The 16,331-nt window shown below is 41.0% G+C and overlaps 3 protein-coding genes across 5 annotated transcripts; all 3 read right to left on the bottom strand.

The window, feature by feature from the left end:
* Nucleotides 1–2,724: 2,724 nt before the first annotated feature.
* Nucleotides 2,725–11,010, bottom strand: LOC308107669 (uncharacterized protein). Its single transcript, XM_080460132.1, has 3 exons — nt 9,222–11,010; nt 5,305–5,460; nt 2,725–3,670 (listed from the first exon to the last, which is right to left on the bottom strand). Exons 1-3 carry the CDS (start codon nt 10,635–10,637, stop codon nt 3,647–3,649), a joined length of 1,596 nt encoding a protein of 531 aa, XP_080316258.1. The 5' UTR covers nt 10,638–11,010; the 3' UTR covers nt 2,725–3,646.
* A 251-nt stretch (nt 11,011–11,261) lies between these two features.
* On the bottom strand, nt 11,262–13,468 carry LOC308107671 (sperm surface protein Sp17-like). Its single transcript, XM_080460136.1, has 3 exons — nt 12,813–13,468; nt 12,647–12,726; nt 11,262–12,095 (listed from the first exon to the last, which is right to left on the bottom strand). The coding sequence occupies exons 1-3, from the start codon at nt 12,964–12,966 to the stop codon at nt 12,048–12,050; spliced, it is 282 nt and encodes a 93-aa protein (XP_080316262.1). The 5' UTR covers nt 12,967–13,468; the 3' UTR covers nt 11,262–12,047.
* LOC308107670 (uncharacterized protein) lies at nt 13,129–16,067 on the bottom strand. 3 transcript variants are annotated; one of them, XM_080460133.1, is made up of 10 exons: nt 15,910–16,067; nt 15,498–15,803; nt 15,354–15,407; nt 15,203–15,238; nt 15,020–15,130; nt 14,884–14,908; nt 14,754–14,794; nt 14,622–14,672; nt 14,401–14,513; nt 13,129–13,695 (listed from the first exon to the last, which is right to left on the bottom strand). In XM_080460133.1, exons 1-10 carry the CDS (start codon nt 15,956–15,958, stop codon nt 13,564–13,566), a joined length of 918 nt encoding a protein of 305 aa, XP_080316259.1. In that variant the 5' UTR covers nt 15,959–16,067; the 3' UTR covers nt 13,129–13,563. The 3 variants fall into 3 exon arrangements, with proteins under 3 accessions (XP_080316259.1, XP_080316261.1, XP_080316260.1); XM_080460135.1 differs by having other exon boundaries at nt 13,147–13,695; nt 15,020–15,067; nt 15,910–16,041; XM_080460134.1 differs by having other exon boundaries at nt 13,148–13,768; nt 15,910–16,057.
* Nucleotides 16,068–16,331: the final 264 nt, after the last annotated feature.

The following is a 16,331-nucleotide window of genomic DNA, read 5'->3' as shown; positions in this document are numbered from 1 at the left end:
TACCAGCAGAGACCAACAAAAGACTTTCAAACATATTGCATGGTGAAAAATTGTCATGACCTTTTTCAGTAACTTTTAATCAGACTCAGGAATGAGCCAACAACAAAGATGAAAACTATAAATATCACAGTAGATAAATGATTTTTTATTAGAAAAAAAAAAATATTTCTTGACGTGGCACAAGGCACTTTACCTCTACCTTAAGTTTTTCCTTCATAGGCTTGAGTTCAAAAAAAGTCAAAAATCTAAAATGGGATTGTTCAATGTTGAACAGCACATACCGACACATGTCTTAAAATTGTTTAATTATCAATGCTGCTTCATCCAATTCAGGGCCCTGCAGTGCTGGAGCGCATCCCAGCACGCAATGGGCAAAGGCAGGATACATCCTGGTCATTTCAGCCGTTGATCACAAGTCAAAAACAAACTCGGCAAGCTCAGCTCAGAGAAGGCGGGAGTCAAGTCACAACTTTTATCCGATGAGATGAGAGCGCTAACCCCCACGACACTGTATGAAACTTAAGATGAAGTTATGTGATACCAAGAGAAGAGTCCCCATATATTACGGTGGTCTTTTTTTAGTTCGCTATTGTTGACATCAATTTGGATACAGTGGTGAGTCAGTTGCTGTATAAATCAGCTCACCCACAACTCTTTTGTTGGGACTTTTTGTCTGAGCTTTGTGTTTGACGACAGAGGCAGTCTTTTTTTTTTTTTCTTTTTTTGCAGAGGAGGAAAAGATTGGTTGATAGAAACCCTCCTTCTCTAGGGAGGCTGTGGGAACAGCTGCTTGCTGGTCACCACTCTCCCAGGACTCAGGACTCCTGTGTAGAGCGCCATCAAAGTTGAACCTCTCCCCTGCAACTCTGGCCTCTCTAAAAGCAGCACCTCCCTCTCCCTCTCATCTTCTAACACTCTCTAAATCAAGGGGGACACTCGGCAGTCAGTGGAGGGACAGAGAGCCAAGGGAACAGACGGAGCCTGTGCGTCTCAGTCAGTTTGGGTGAAAGTGTTATGACAGAAACCTTTGTCACGTTTAGTCCACAACTCGACTGACGTCATCCTCACACATACACATGTGACATCTTGATATACAGCGCATGATACCCTCAGCTTCTGGTGTCCTTTTTGATTTATCTCCTTGAGACTGATTGTGATTTATAGTCTGGCGTATTCTGTGCAATTGTGACAATGAAGAATACCAATTTACAGCCACGTAATACCTCTATGTTGCATAACCTACTTAGTATAATAAATGACTGTCAGTCCTACCATGGTGAGGCCAGAGGCATAACCACAGGAGGGAAGGTAAATGCGCCCCCTGCTGTTTATCCTGACTTATTCATGTTTAATTATCACCCAGGAGACCAGGGAGCTTTTCTCACTGACAAGCTGTCTGAGAGGACAGTGAACCGACCAAGCAGATCTCTCTTATCATCCACTCCTAAAATAGTCCAGGTTTTTATTACCGAGCTGTTAGAGGGATGGGACAGAGGTGTAATTCTGCAGGGTGCGTAAGGCTGCCATGTGATCAACAAACTCACTCACATGATGAGCTATTATTATCCCGACTAACACAATTTTCAGGCAGTTTTTTTTTTTTTTTTTTAAGCTGTCTTTCTCTTCACTTTCAAAATTCAATCTACAGCACACAGTAGGTGTTGTGCTATGTTTGGAGGTGTGCAGGATATTGATTGTTCTCCCACAGTCATTAAAGAGACAGGAGAACATGGCCGTGGCACCTCTCGGGACTGAGTAGGAGAAAAGAAAAGAACAGGTCCATATAAAACCCTCAGAGGAAGTTTGTGAGATTGTGGCGGAGGAGGAATGTCAGCATGAGAAGGAAGCGTTTTGCACTTTGCAAAAAAAAAACAAAAAAAAAAAACAAAACCACAGCGAGCAAAAGACGTTGGTCGTCCCATTTCTACAGCTGGTGACACAGCCAACAAGTGTGTGCGTGCATGCATGTGTGTGAGCCTGAGCGTGAGAATGAGTGACTTGAGTGGGATCTGCACACTGAAGTAGGGGTTGTGTATTTTCCTGTGCGAGAATGCATGTGCAGCTTGAGTTTGTGCAGTGTGCTGTGTGGCTCAGATGTGTGTGGGTGGGCTGAGTGGGAGCACTGGGAGACTGAAGATGCTCGATCCTGTTTCTCATAAAGCGAACAAGATTGCCTTGGCAGATGAAGCAAAATTGTGTTTTGCTTTTGTGATTTTCGGCAACCTTATTGCAATATGGCATGCCCTGTAAAATCCTGGACAGGTACCTCTGTGTTGGGCTAAGAGTTGACAATACTTCACCTGTTGATAGGTTGAAGAAGTGCTATCCATGAGCTCTGTGTTTGTGTTGAATCAAAAAAAATTTTTGTCCAGTAAATATTATTAGTACAAAATACATCACTTTGTCTAAGTGGGTGTTATCACTAAATAATAGAAATACAATTTGACATGATGAATTATTCATTAGATGTTGTTTCGTGTAAGCGGGCTGCACAGGAGACAAAACATTGTTTTCAGCCTCTTGGAAATCTGTTTCCCTCTAATTAGCAGCCCTGCTTATGTCTAGACAAAATAGGCTTGCTTTGGCTCCGGTAGTGTTTGGATAAAATACCTGCACTTTCCACCATTTAATTCAACAACAGAGGACGAGGTGACATGAAACGAACGCACTGCTGCAAACAAACACATCCTTGAATTAAGGAAGTTTACAAAAAGACATGTCACTGTGTATTTAAGGTGGATTTATTAGTGTAATGACTCTACACCAAAATTCAGCGAGGTACTAATCCAATTACTTTTGAAGCATAGATGCTCTGCAGACTCTGACAATGGAAATCTACACACCTGATTTTACAAGTCAAACAAGTAAAACCTACCATTATAACAACAGAGTATACTGAATCAGTGTCTTATGAGATACGGTTGCACCAAAATGCATTTGGAGAGAAACCACAAGTAGAATTACTGCATGCTTACTGCTCTGGAAGATCAGATTTATAGAAAATGTCTGAAAATGTGAAAAGAGAGCGTAGTTATGTGAGCCCAAACACAATGATAAATAATCAGAACGTAAATAGCTACTTTTCTTTTCATGTTTGTGATGTTTTAATCGTTTTATAGGCAAGTCAAATAGATAAATAATAGTCATGATACAACCACATCAGGATAAAATGCAAAATAACAAATCATTTAAGCCACTAATCACAAAACAGGATGCGTACAAGTTTCATACACAGACAGTGGGATTTGATCCATCCAGAAAAAGCCCTGTTTAGCATTTAGAGGACATTCATTTACACATTCACAGATCATCATCTAAAAACTAGCACACTACCAGAAGTTTCACAAGTACATGCAGTGAGTTGCAAATTCTGGGTCAAAGACATCCGTACTGATGATGCTGCTGAAGAAGCAGGGAAGGAGTGTTAAAAGTTCACAAAATTCACATAACACACCCTCAAAACTGTTCATTTTCTACTGCTAATTTGTGTTGAGAGGAAGAAAAAAAAAAAAGACTCCTGGGTTAAAAAGGTGTGCCTGCAAGCCATCCTCGCTGGCTTACGCCAGCCATCTCTCACTTCTGTGCTTCCTCTCTTTCTCTTCATCCAGGTCGGGACACTGTTGTGGCACAGATGTGTCATCTCTCTCTACTGGCCCCGGTCTTCCTGTCGCTGAAAACAGAAAAAGTCGAGGCACAGTTAAAGATGCAAGAATATGACGAAACCATTTCCGTGGTCAGCACTGAAACATGATTGGAAAGTTTGAAGTAACATGTGAGTGGAAACAACAGTGAAGTTATTGCCTATTAAATCAATTCAAACAGGGAAATTCCCATATATCTTAAATTTATAATACACACACTCCATATTTTAATGTTTTTGCCTCATTCTTGATAATCTATCCCTAACTTATAACATATGAAAATCAGATTTGTTTTCCAATATTATTGTCACAATATTTGTTTCAGCTAAAATGTTTTACTCGTTAATTAATAGTTTAAACAAAACAGAAAGGCTTTTTTTTAATTTAAATGTATATATTATTTACTGTTGATATTTTAGGCTACTGAGAACTCGAGTCTCTGATGCCTGGTGTAACTGATGAGCCCCTCTGTTGTACAAAGGGGGTCTCACCCATTGGGAGGTGCTTGGGATGCTCGGTTTCAGTTGGACAGGTCCATTAATTCTTCTCAGCCCTCTGAAGCATACACTGTACCTAATGCACCTGGAGCTATAAATACATCCCCCACATAAGGATACAAAGCAGCAGGCATCTGGGTTAGGAAGAATCATTGACGCAGATACCGTTTGGCAATGACATCCCAAAAGGAAATAGTTGTCTTACTGGGAAAGGGGGGGGCTTTATATTTATTTACTTTTTTTTTTTTTTATAGATGAAGCTTCATCTTCTTACATAATCCCTCAGATCCACAACTGATGGAATGATGACATTTAATTCTGTACTTTTGTAAAATGTCTACCTTAAAAGTGTACAAAAAGGCAGGCAAACAAATGGAGATGCAACCTTTGGTTGTGCAAAAATGGTAAAAGCCTGCGTGTAAACATTGTGATAATGTATGTTGACATTTTAAAAGTAAGGTGAACTCTGATGAGTGTCTTTTATCTTTAGCAATTTACCAGTGCTTCTGGAAGCAGTTTCCTACAACCCCGTTTACAGAAAGAAAAAAAAGAAAAAATTGAAAGATTCAATCACCTGTTGTTGGGCACCCTATGGGGTAATTAAATGAGTCATGCAGTTATGTATTGCATTAATCACACTTGGGTTAAGCCATAAGGGCCTCTAATAGGTGTGTTTAATTACGTATAGCATCTAAATGGATTTCTTGTGCTCGAAATGGTAAATCAGTTCGTGTTGTGGATTATGAAGGCTCTGAGGAACACCTAAAACGTCACCAAACAGCATGCATGTCATTCGTTCACACGTCACACTCACGGCTAATTTTACTTACATAACACTCATGTTTTGTACTTGTTTTTAAAATGTGGCGCGGATTCGGATTTACTTCATCATGAGTGCAATAGTTCGACTGAACTGATAAAATTAGATCTAGTTCAGACCAGAAGTCCCATCCTTGCAATACTACAGACTGCACAATGCTTTCTCAACTTTGAGTATCTCGGGTCTCTCTGTACTTATGTAACTTGTGATCTTCTTCATTTTTCTCAGGTCACGCAGTGCCGGCCCTGATGAGAGCGTCTCCATCTAAAAGTGCAGTCAAAAATCACAGTGCCCTCTTCATATAACATACTCCTGGAACTGTGTGTTCATGTCCAGTGCCACTCACCTCTTCCCCTTCTGCTTTGTCCTCAGGCTTCATCTTCTTGCGAGTCATGTGGCCACGGAAGCCAGCCTGGATCTTGGCGGCAGCCCGGTTGGCCTCAGGGTCATCCAGGGGGATGTCCATGATGTCCTCCTCCTCCTGAGGCCGGCTGCATTCCTCCTGTTGACCAAACCAGAAATTAAAAGTAGGAAAGCAGATTTCGTGATTACATGTCAATATTGACTATTTGTACTCTCCATCTCTCAGGAGATCAGTATCGTACTTCATCCATTTTTCATCTCCTATTTCACTCCTGCCATATAAATACAAAATGTTTGAATCTGTTGATTTTCGAGTGAAATACTACAGGATGAGAGGAAAAAAACTGATGAGAGCCATACAACTTCATTTCTAACATTGTATCTTTCATTAGAAAGGTGCTGCCTAATTGGATTGCTGTGGGTTTAAGTATTTACTTTTATATAATAATCAGTTATCAAACAATGAGATTACACTTTTTTTTTTTTAAGTGGACTTCAAGCATTCAACCTTTAACGTACATAGAAATCCAGTTCAAGAAGATGGTCCAGCACGAACATTGCTGTGGTCACTTATTCAGACACTGACAGAGCCAAATCCATCATCCTATCATAGAAGAAACATGGGATGTGGTGGGGAGAAATTGTGGCTCATCACAACGTGTCAGTGGAACGGTGCCAAGGTCTGTCGATGAGTTATGTAAACAGCAGCTCGGATGGTGTGGCGGCTACACCCCATGCTTTGCTTATGGTAAAAGACTGACATTTCACACAAAGGCAGCCCACAGAGCGATCCCACTGCCAGCCCACTGCCTTGGTGAAGCAGTGCATCACGTCTCCAGTGAAACCCCTCCAGTGTAGGAGTGTGACCACCCACCTGTTCAACTAGCATTCATTAGCCTCTGTCTGACTGCTCACTGAGCAGCCAGAACCCAGTCTCTAACAGCAACACAATACAGGGCGGCTCTGGTTTTTTTTTTTGTTTTGCTTCTGGCAACACACCTTTGGCTTACTTACTGTGTTTATCTCCTGGGAGGGGTGGGGTGTGGGGGGGTCTCAGAGTTAATCTGACACAGACTGACTTTAGATATTCTGATGCAAATCCCATGTAATATTATCCATTTATGAGGAAAATGGCATGGCAGCCTTTTATATAATGGGCCTTTACGTGTTCACATGCCTTGATGAAACATTCATCACATTCACCATAAATACACAATAAGTATGTTAAATTAGTAGTGTAGACAAGGGACACAAAAAGAGACTCTGGTATGCAGTTTGAGAACCATCAAACACAAGAAACTATCATAAACAATGGACACATAACCCAAATAAAACAAATAATTAACACAATTAAGTGCATATGCAGGTACCTCGAAACTGAGTGAAATAACATAAAAAAAAAAGATTAAAAAAAAGTTCATCAGAAGCATCTACTTACATTGTGGCAGTCCATTTCTCACCCGAGAGATGACTTCAGTCTTCAGGTAAGTTGACCTAATATGACTTGTGCGCTTCTATCTCTATGTGGACCAAGCAAAGCTCTCCTCAAACGAGTCTCCGGCAAAATACAGATGCCTCACTGGCTCTTACTAACAATCACTGCATGTTCAGTAACACCCGCTCACGCACAGAGTGAGTGAGAGAGAGAGAGAGAGAGAGAGAGAGAGAGAGAGAGAGAGAGAGAGAGAGAGAGAGAGAAGGAAGGAGAGAGAGAGAGGGACAGATAGTTACAGAGAGAGAGAGAGAGAGAGAGAGAGACGGGGGGGGGGGTGGGGGGGGGGGGGGGGGGGGGGATTCAGACCTCCCACAAACATAACAGCATGTGTTCAATCTTTTCAGACTCATTAAGGTGGCCGACCCACTGTGTTAAAATTTACTGTTAAATGTTTTTTTTGAACAAACCTCAATATTCACCAAGTTCACCTGCACTATCGAGTCTTTTAAGTAGCCAGAGTGTGTACTTGTTATTTTAGTGATTTGAATCTTGATGAAAATCATAGTCTGGATATAGCGACTATACTACACACCGGAAAGCAAGAAACAAAACAAAAATGCAACGTGTTACGATAATAAACTTCGGAAATATTAACCAACGACCAATATAGCAATACTATGTAAAAGCCAGATGGTCAAAAAAACAATAAGTGCTGACTTTCAAAATCTACTAATAGTTGCAAAAACAAAACTATGCAGGCATCTTAGACTATTTTACACTAAGAGGTGTTATAAATTTATTAGAGGCAGAGTGAGCCAACAGCCCTCTCCATCCCTCTGATCCCAGCTGGTACGGCCGCCCACACTCCTCTACCAGCCTCAGAGACAAGACGGAGAGAGAGAGAGAGAGAGAGAGAGAGAGAGAGAGAGAGAGAGAGAGAGAGAGAGAGAGGGAGAAACAGAAAACATCCATTTATCTGAGTTATATCTCTGACATTAACACACTACTGCTGGTTTGCTAAACATTCAGACAATATGTTAAGTTACACACATGGCTAACTTCACTGAGATCAAATCAATTTTCTTTGCTAATTTGTAGTGAATTTTGACCAGTGGGTAATTAAATGTAGTGCAATGAGGTATAATGAAATGAGTCTTGTCACTTCATCCCAATCAGTTGATCTGACACCGAGTTTATCCACCTGACATAAGACAATTGCAAGAATATGATCATGGGCATTTGTAAAAGAAAGTATTAAAAGGTGTGTGAGAAACTGGTCACCATAGGTCACGACTGGATAAAGGTGGTTTATATTCTCTGCGGTTTTTGGTTATATCGCAGCTGGAATAGATTTCAGCAGTAAAAACAGACAGAGATGTTTTGCTGTTTAATCAGTCGTTTGGAAACTGCTATTAAAAGGTAGATTACTGACACAGAGGGTGCCTAGCAACGATCAGCATCGCCATCTCCTATTAATTCCATGACGACACTAAGAGCGAGCAGGACGGTGAGGGGTTACCATAGTAACATCCTCAGTACCCCTTCCTGCACTCCCTCACCGTGTGTTTGAAGCCCTGTCGGTCCAGACGAATCAGAGGAGGCCAACCGTGACAGCAGTAAAAATGTTACGGGCCTAATTCACCAGACAAATTGTTTAGGCGGTCTTTTACGATGATAGATCGCTGAATCAAGTTTCAATCTGCGGAGGCTGCTAGAGGCTCCCGGGAGGAGGCTTGATCTGGAGCGAACACAGCCGCTGAATTACAGTTTTCATGAGCACACGGCAGAGCAAAGGCCTCGGGCAGCATCTTGCACATGCCCTTACCTGACAGATATGCTCAACTCGAAATTTCATGCGGATGTCAACCTCAGAGTGTTGTTGAAGCATATCTTGATACTTTTCTTTCCTTTTGAGACTTAAATAAACTCCCTTATATGCCATTTATAGTTGATGGAATAAATTAAATCTGATGTCAGATGTCCGGAGCTTAGATTTTACATATGGGACGCATTGAGGCGTGTGTTTGAGCATAGATCTGTCACTTTTGCTCCAGACGGGAAGAATGGCGGGTTAAGAGTGCAAAGTTTACACAACTCCATACAGTGAATCAGCGCAAACGTCACACAGAAAAGGAATTATTTTGGAGACATTTTCAATCAGAAACCCTCTGAGAGAGCAGGGGTGGAAAAATGAGGTCCTGAAGTTGATCAGAGTCACCCTTGAAGAGTTTATTTATATACAGTAGGAGCACTCTCTCTCTCTCTCTTGCTCTCTCTCTCTCTTGCACTCTCTCTCTCTTTCACTCTCTCTTTCATTGTGGAAACAAACCGTAAAACAAGAGGGGCTTTTGCGTCAGTCCGAAAATGTTTCATTATAATGTTATGACGCTTCGATAGTGTGAAATGTAAGGGAAACGGGATGACACATTTTTAACACCAGCACTGAGTGGGATCGGCAACATTACCTTATCCTCACTTTGGCCTGCAAGCTGAGTTGGGTGTTCCTCAGGCTCAAGCGGCTTTTCCACGTCTTGGTGGTCAGCAGCTGTCCAGAGGCTGACGCTCTCCTCGGCACTTTTCTCCTGCACTTCAAAGTCAATCTCTTTTTGGTTAACTTCCTGCGCTTCGTTTGATGTGGCCTCTTTTTTCTCCTTTGTGTCCCCTGGCTGTGACTCTCCAAGCGTTCTCTCACTCTCCTCTTCTTCCTCCGCGAGATCTTGTGCACTCTCCTCAAACATTTCACTTTCCGGCTCCGCTGGTACCACTGATGTACTCGAGTGGGTTACTTGTGATGAATTATTTCCTGCCCCACCATCATTTATTTCTCCATCCTCCATCTCCCTGTGACCCTCTTTATATATTTCTTCTTCATCTGCTTCAAGTGCATCTGTCTTCTCAACCTCTTTAAACCCACACCCGGTCTCTTTAACAGAGTCTTCATAGTGATGAAATGTGCCCTCATTTACCGTCTCATTATCTTCAATTCCTTGAATGATTTCTTCCTCTTGCTTCTCTTTTTCTGACTCTGTGGTGGGTTGATCAGATGAGCTGATGTTTTCGGTGTTTATTCCACTTTCATCAGCGCAGTAATTCAAATTAGAGTCAATTTTTACGACGTTCTCTTCCAGTTCTCTCTTATCAGTGGAATCCTGAAGACTTTTCTCTTTCTCCTCTTCAGAGTCAACCTCCTTCCTGACACCCTCCGACTCAAAGTCATGATATTTCTGTGCATCAGATATATTCTGGTGGATTGCACTAGGAATGAGCTCCTTGGGCTCTTCCTTCTGTTCAATTTGTAATGTCTCAGTCTGCATGAGCTCCGTGGAGCTGGCCTCCTCTGGCTGTTTCTCCACAACCTCAGTGATCTGCTGAGCTTCTGGAATGTCTTCAAAGTTAACCTCAACCAAAGAGTCCTCCTTTGGTAAAGTAGCACAATCAAAATCATGCTCGACATGAGACAGACGTTCACGTGTCTCCTCAGAAGGAGGTTCAGTCTCTGTTTTCTCCTCCTCTCCTGTTTTTCCCAGCATATCTTCTACTTCTTGTTGGCTGCCCTCAACCTTTTCAGCCCGAGGCAGTGATGTTTCTTCAACCGTTCCCTCAGCCTGGGGTTTTATACTTTTAATGTCTTCGGCAACTTGTGGATCAGCTTCAATGGAACCTCTTTCCATTGCCCTCTCGGTTTCTCGCAGCTCTGAGGCACACACATCCACATCAGTAGGGCGAGAATGTGGAAAGGTCTCCGCTGGTTCCCCAACTTCATTATTATCCTCTCCATCTGAGTTTACTGACTCTGGATCCACAACTGCGGATGCTTGTTTATCACCTCCTTCATCTTCTGCTGCTCCCAACTCTTGAGCGCACACATCTGCATACGACATCCCTCTGACTGACAACAAATCAGTGGACTCCAACTCAGGCGGAGGTGTATTTTGCCCCTGAACAGAGCTGCTATCTGTTTCATTAACTGCCTTGTCAACATGATCAAGTGCAGTTATTGCCTGGTCGGCCTGTTCCTCTACGCCGCTTGGTTCATCGGACGGTATATCTGTGGTTGGCAACCTGTTGATCGATTCCCCCTCTGAAAGTCCTGTTTCCACAGAAAAAGCATTTTTCTCTGTAACATGGTGATTATTTTCTTCATCTTGGCGTTCCGTTTCATGAGCCTTTTCGCCAACTCCAGGTGGTGCAGTGGAAAGATATTGAGGTCCTGTTGAAATACTTGATTCATCCTCAGCTTGTGATTCACACGTTTCTTCTCTAGAGAGTAAGAATGACAGGAAACAAACTGATGTGAATGAGGTTCCATTTTCTAAAGAGGAGAAATAATAGTGATTAAAGTGATGCTTTGGGGTATCAGGGGAACACTGTTGTTTGTAAATCCAAAATGACTGGCATGATTGCTTTTGGAACACTTATAAAGGTGAAAAATACGACTGTAGGTTATCTGAGGTTTATTTGAGTGACGTAAAGAATTTTTTTCAGTTATTTTTATTTCTTTTTTTCCCTTGTGTATATTGAAGTGTACTTCTTGTTCTATGTTTGTAACAGATTAAAACCCATTGTGTTTAAGTTGTACCTGAGGATGAAGTGGGAAAGAGATCTGCTTTTCTTTACAATGCTCAGCGCTAATCAACAACAGCAGAGATGAATAAAAACCAAAGCGAAGTTTGGTCTGAACCACACACTACTGTAGAAAACTCATGTAGAAATTGGGACTCTCTTCCTGCAGCTGGAGTTCTTGTGTCGATCACTTCTGCCCTCAGTCCTCAGTGGGGGCAGCAGCCAAAGCCTGTTTTTAGTACTGACATGCAGATCTGTGCTTCTACATTTGTGTTTTTTTGAAAACTCTCAGAAAAGTCAGAACATGAAAAATGATCACATACAGCTGAAGTAGCCTCTAATTTAAAGTTGTTGTTTTTTTCCTTTAAGTTGCTATATTACACTCTTTCAAAACATATTTGAATTTGCAAAAACTTGATCAGTCTGGAGTTTGTTTTACAATGAAAAAAGTTGAACAAAAGAAGTTGAATTCCATAATTTTGTCAACTTTACAAACTTGAGATTTAAGTAACTAATTCATAAATAAAAACTCCTTACATTCCATGGTTACCTGACTAAACACTGAATAGCTGCAGGATACAAATCAACTTAATCATCACTGAGTTCAAAGTAAGCCTCACACTGCTTCAATTCCAAACATGGGTATTTTAATGAGGACATGTTACTATCCTTTCCCTGATGTTCATCCTCTCCCTGCTGATCCTCCAGGCTGCACAAAAAGGAGAGACTCACTGTGAGGAGGTCACTTCTCCCGCTGTTTCCTGTTCAGGGTCAGTCTGAAACAACAGCAACAACAACAGGATGAGAAATGGAGCAGAGCTGATGAACCGGAACAAAAATCATTACAATTTTGTATGGTTTAATCTTAGATTTTCTACACGCTAATAATACACATGAAATGTGTGAATACTGTAGATATAGACTTTTAACACACTTATAGTATTTCTATACATTTTTAAAATACAAGTGTTTTGTGTATGGATTTTAAAATTAGAAGTGATTTATCCATCCATCCATCCATCCATCTACCTATCTATTTTCTGATCTTTTCAGATGCTGTATTTTCAATGTTCGTGAAAGGAAAGACAAAGTGGCAAAAAACGTTTCACAAACAAACAAAAAAAAACCAACATATTTTATTGGATGTGATAAATCAAAGTATAAAAAAGTCAGACTTTCTGAATAAAATTACACAGAAATGCCAACTTTTCTACATTTGTTTTTTTTTTCTTTTTTTAATATGGACACTGGATTTACATGGTGGCATAGAACTTGTGTAAAGTACTGAGTCTGTGCAGTACAAAGCTCCAGCAGGTTGATTCGGTACCTCGGTCGTCTGGAACGCCTGGTTGTTGTAGAATCTATCTTCCAGCTTTGCGGCCCACTCAGCGGGATCCATACCACTCTCTGCAGGGGGAGCGAAACAAAACAAACATTTGCTGGCGGTGGCAGAAACGAGTCCCTCATTTGATCACACACAAAGCTAAAGTTACCTTCTCTCTTTTTGAGGAGAGCTTGGAAGTGTCGTGCGGCATATTCTGGGATGTCCCCGGGCTGGTCTCGGAGAACTTCCCGGGCCAGGCCCTCCAGGACGGCACCGAAACCTCGAGGGACTCGCAGGTGAGTGTTGGAGAAAGGCACTGACATTTTGACGTCTGTGAAAACGCCGTCTGGCTGAGAAAGGTTCCACTTGTTTCCTAAAAGAACCTGTAACTCGTATCGACCTTTTTGCTCCGTTCAATTTGCAAACAGGTGCCCGCATGTGTCCTGTTGACATCCGTCTCCAGGTAACCGTTTGAACTACGGACAGCGAGGAGGCTCAAATTTCATGATACGCACACAAAAATCACTTTTATTGAATATTAGTGGGTTTTACAGCCATGAGCGACACATATCTGTTCCAACGCAGTAAGCACACAAAAAAGTCAATTAAGATTTAATATAAAAGCAGATAATGAGAAACACACACAAAAAAACCGCCACAAGAGCTGTTGTCTTCTGTCGCACATAAAAATGTGTTATGCCGAGATTTGCACAATAAAAACAGTCGAAAATGCAAGGGGGGGGTAATTTACACAATTTTGTACAGAGAATTAAATTAAATGATGTTTTCATATTTTCTTCATTCAGAAATCTCTGTAGTCACATCATTTTATGCAGCTGAGAGTGTGAGTGTGAGTGTGAGAGTTGAGATTTGCATGGATGGATGGACGGAATAATGACAGCCACAGCAGCGTTGCAAGATCAGGCATACGTGATGATTGCATACTCGGAGTTGGTGCTCATCTTGCGGCTGACCTCTCTGGGCTGCGGCACATGCAATCTGTCGGCTGAACGTGAGGCCTGCAGGCGGGCCCGGGAGTCATCGCCCCACCACTGGAGGGGGAGCAGAAAACATGGCTGTTGGATGTGTTGAAAATCGAAGCCCTTCAACCAGTGCTTTGAAATTCTATTAAAAAAAAAGCAATTACATTCTTATATACAAAAAAAAATCTAATGGTTCTCAGTAATTTGGCTTGCGCCCTTGCAGTCTCTCTACAGTGTGATGCCCCTTTGAGCCCAGATTTGGTTCTATAGAGCATTCATGAGTAATTCACTTTTTTGAAGGCACTTCGTGACAAACTAGCACAGAGATGTCGAACATACTGCACACAAAAATGTCCCAAATGCTCAATTCGCAAGGTGGTCCTACCTGATGATACCAAAGACATCCTGTATTAGCAATCACAGCACATGGGTCTATTCTATTCTATTCTATTCTATTCTATTCTATTCTATTCTGTAAATTATTCTAAACACTCATTGCATGCTTTGTGCGCTCTAATTTTCTTTTGAATCCAGATTTAGCCCTAGTCTGTTCTAGAGTAACAAAGTCACTATTTCCCCATTAAAGCTGACTGGTTGATGTGCTTCTTTTTGCACCAGCAGCCATAAACGTACTGTACAGAATAAGCATTTGCTGTGAATCATGCATGGACATCACATTTAGATTTGTATGCTGCAGAACAAAGAGCTCATAGTACAAGTGAAAATTGTTTGTCTTCTTTGCAAATCTGTTAACCTTGAGGTCCTGCCTCTCACCTCTTTCTGTTCTCCAGCAGCCGCGTAGTTGACCTGAGTGAGTTCTGGTGTGCTGACACCACGAACCGTGATCATAATGTCTGCATATGGCACTTCAGTATCGTCCTCGTTGTCTGGGTCAAAGAAATGATTAATCATTTTTTGACAACATATCTTTTTTGTAGACAGCAATGCTGTATGACAGGAAAAAGTGTGTTAGCAGTGCTGACAGGTCATCTTACCTTGTGGAGGAATCCTCAAAGTGACTCTTTCACTTTGTGCTGATGGTGTCCCTGTGGAATAAAACCAGTATAAATTGCAGGACTGCATTTGGTGGCTACGATTTATGTCTTCTATATTTGACATTTGTTTACCCTTAGTTGGCGTGAGGACACCATCTTGCCGTTGTGGCGACCTTGAAAATTAATTTAATGCACACATGATATATTTTTTTAGGTAATTAAAAAGAAATCGGAGCAAAATCAAGATTTGAATTGATCTTACCCTGACCTGGAGCTCAAACATTCTCCTAAAATGCGAGAGATCATTAATACAATATGAGAATGTGAACGGTGCTCTTCAGAAATGGTTACATATTACTGGAAAAAGAAAATGCAACAGTTTAACAGTTTTTTATCACCTTTACAATTCCAGTGCTGTCTGTTCACACATAGATAAACTGCCAGTGCTGCAAGAATCATGGCAATAAAAACTGAAACTGTGGCCAGCACCTGAATACCAGTAGATTCCCCTGTTAACATAGAAACAACCGGATTTATTCACATGCAGATTCTGAATATTATGTTTTTGATAAACCTCTTACCTTCTACTGAATTATTCGGCTGCAGAGGCAGAGATTCTAAAAAAGATGTAAAAAAAAAATTATATCTTACATTAAACTGATGTTCAAATGCGAGTAATATCTTAAAATGTGTTATATTAAACATGGGAAGCAATGTTTCAGTGTTTCTTACCATTTCTACCCTCAGTCGTTAGGACACTTGTGAAATGTGAGGTCGTTGTTTGAGCTAGAAAAAGCAAAATGAAAACCAAAAGTACATACAATATCAGAAAGCTGTTATATACATATAGTAAAGCATTTAGTAATATTTATCTACCTGGAAGTTGAATTAAAAACATGCACTCTGTTCTCTGTGGAAGGCTAGGGTCATCAGTATGCTCTGTGTAGTAATTGTAGAACTTATTCGAATGCCTAGTGGACAGCTCTGACAGATGAAGAGACACTGTGCAAAAGCCACTCTTGTCCGATGTCCCAACTGGACAGTGATTCTTTATTCTGGATCCACTCCAGCAGCCACGGACAAATGCCGTGGAGCAATTGTATGTGCAGTTCAGTGTAAGGGGCTCCATGACTTTTCCAGTCAATATCTCCAGAGTTGGTTCAGTGTTACAGCTCATAAAGTCTGTAAAGAGAGAAAATTGTACTTTAGATATAAAGAAAAAAACATTAAAAACACAATATACAATTCATCACAAAGTTTAAAAATGTCTGTAAAACATGTTTTTTACCTTGTGCGATCCAAAACAAGACAAATATGATTTGGATTGGAATCATCATTGTTCTCTCGTAATTTTCAGTTTTCTTTCTGCCTCTCAGTATGTAGATAAACAGATCTGCTTCTGGGTTGCTGTGATGTTTGCACCTGCACAAACACTGTGTTGCACCCACATGTGTTTTTCCAACAATATTACAGGAAGTGGTAAAGACTCAGGGCACAAGTCAAAGTAACATTGTTCCATTTATCGTACCTGAAATTAACTCAACTTAAAGTGAGTGCAACAAGTAAAACCATATTTGCAATGGGATGATACAGCAGTCGCATACCAACATATTTAGATAATTATATTTATTTACTAAAGTGCTTTTGGATTGTGGCTTTGAAAGCCATCAGTTCCTGCTGTTGCGGTTTCAAAGGATGTTTGCAGAACAA

This window comes from Lipophrys pholis, assembly GCF_963383615.2.
Source record: "Lipophrys pholis genome assembly, chromosome: 3".
In the NCBI taxonomy this organism is placed as follows: domain Eukaryota; kingdom Metazoa; phylum Chordata; class Actinopteri; order Blenniiformes; family Blenniidae; genus Lipophrys; species Lipophrys pholis.
This window is presented reverse-complemented; position numbering and strand designations above follow the sequence as displayed.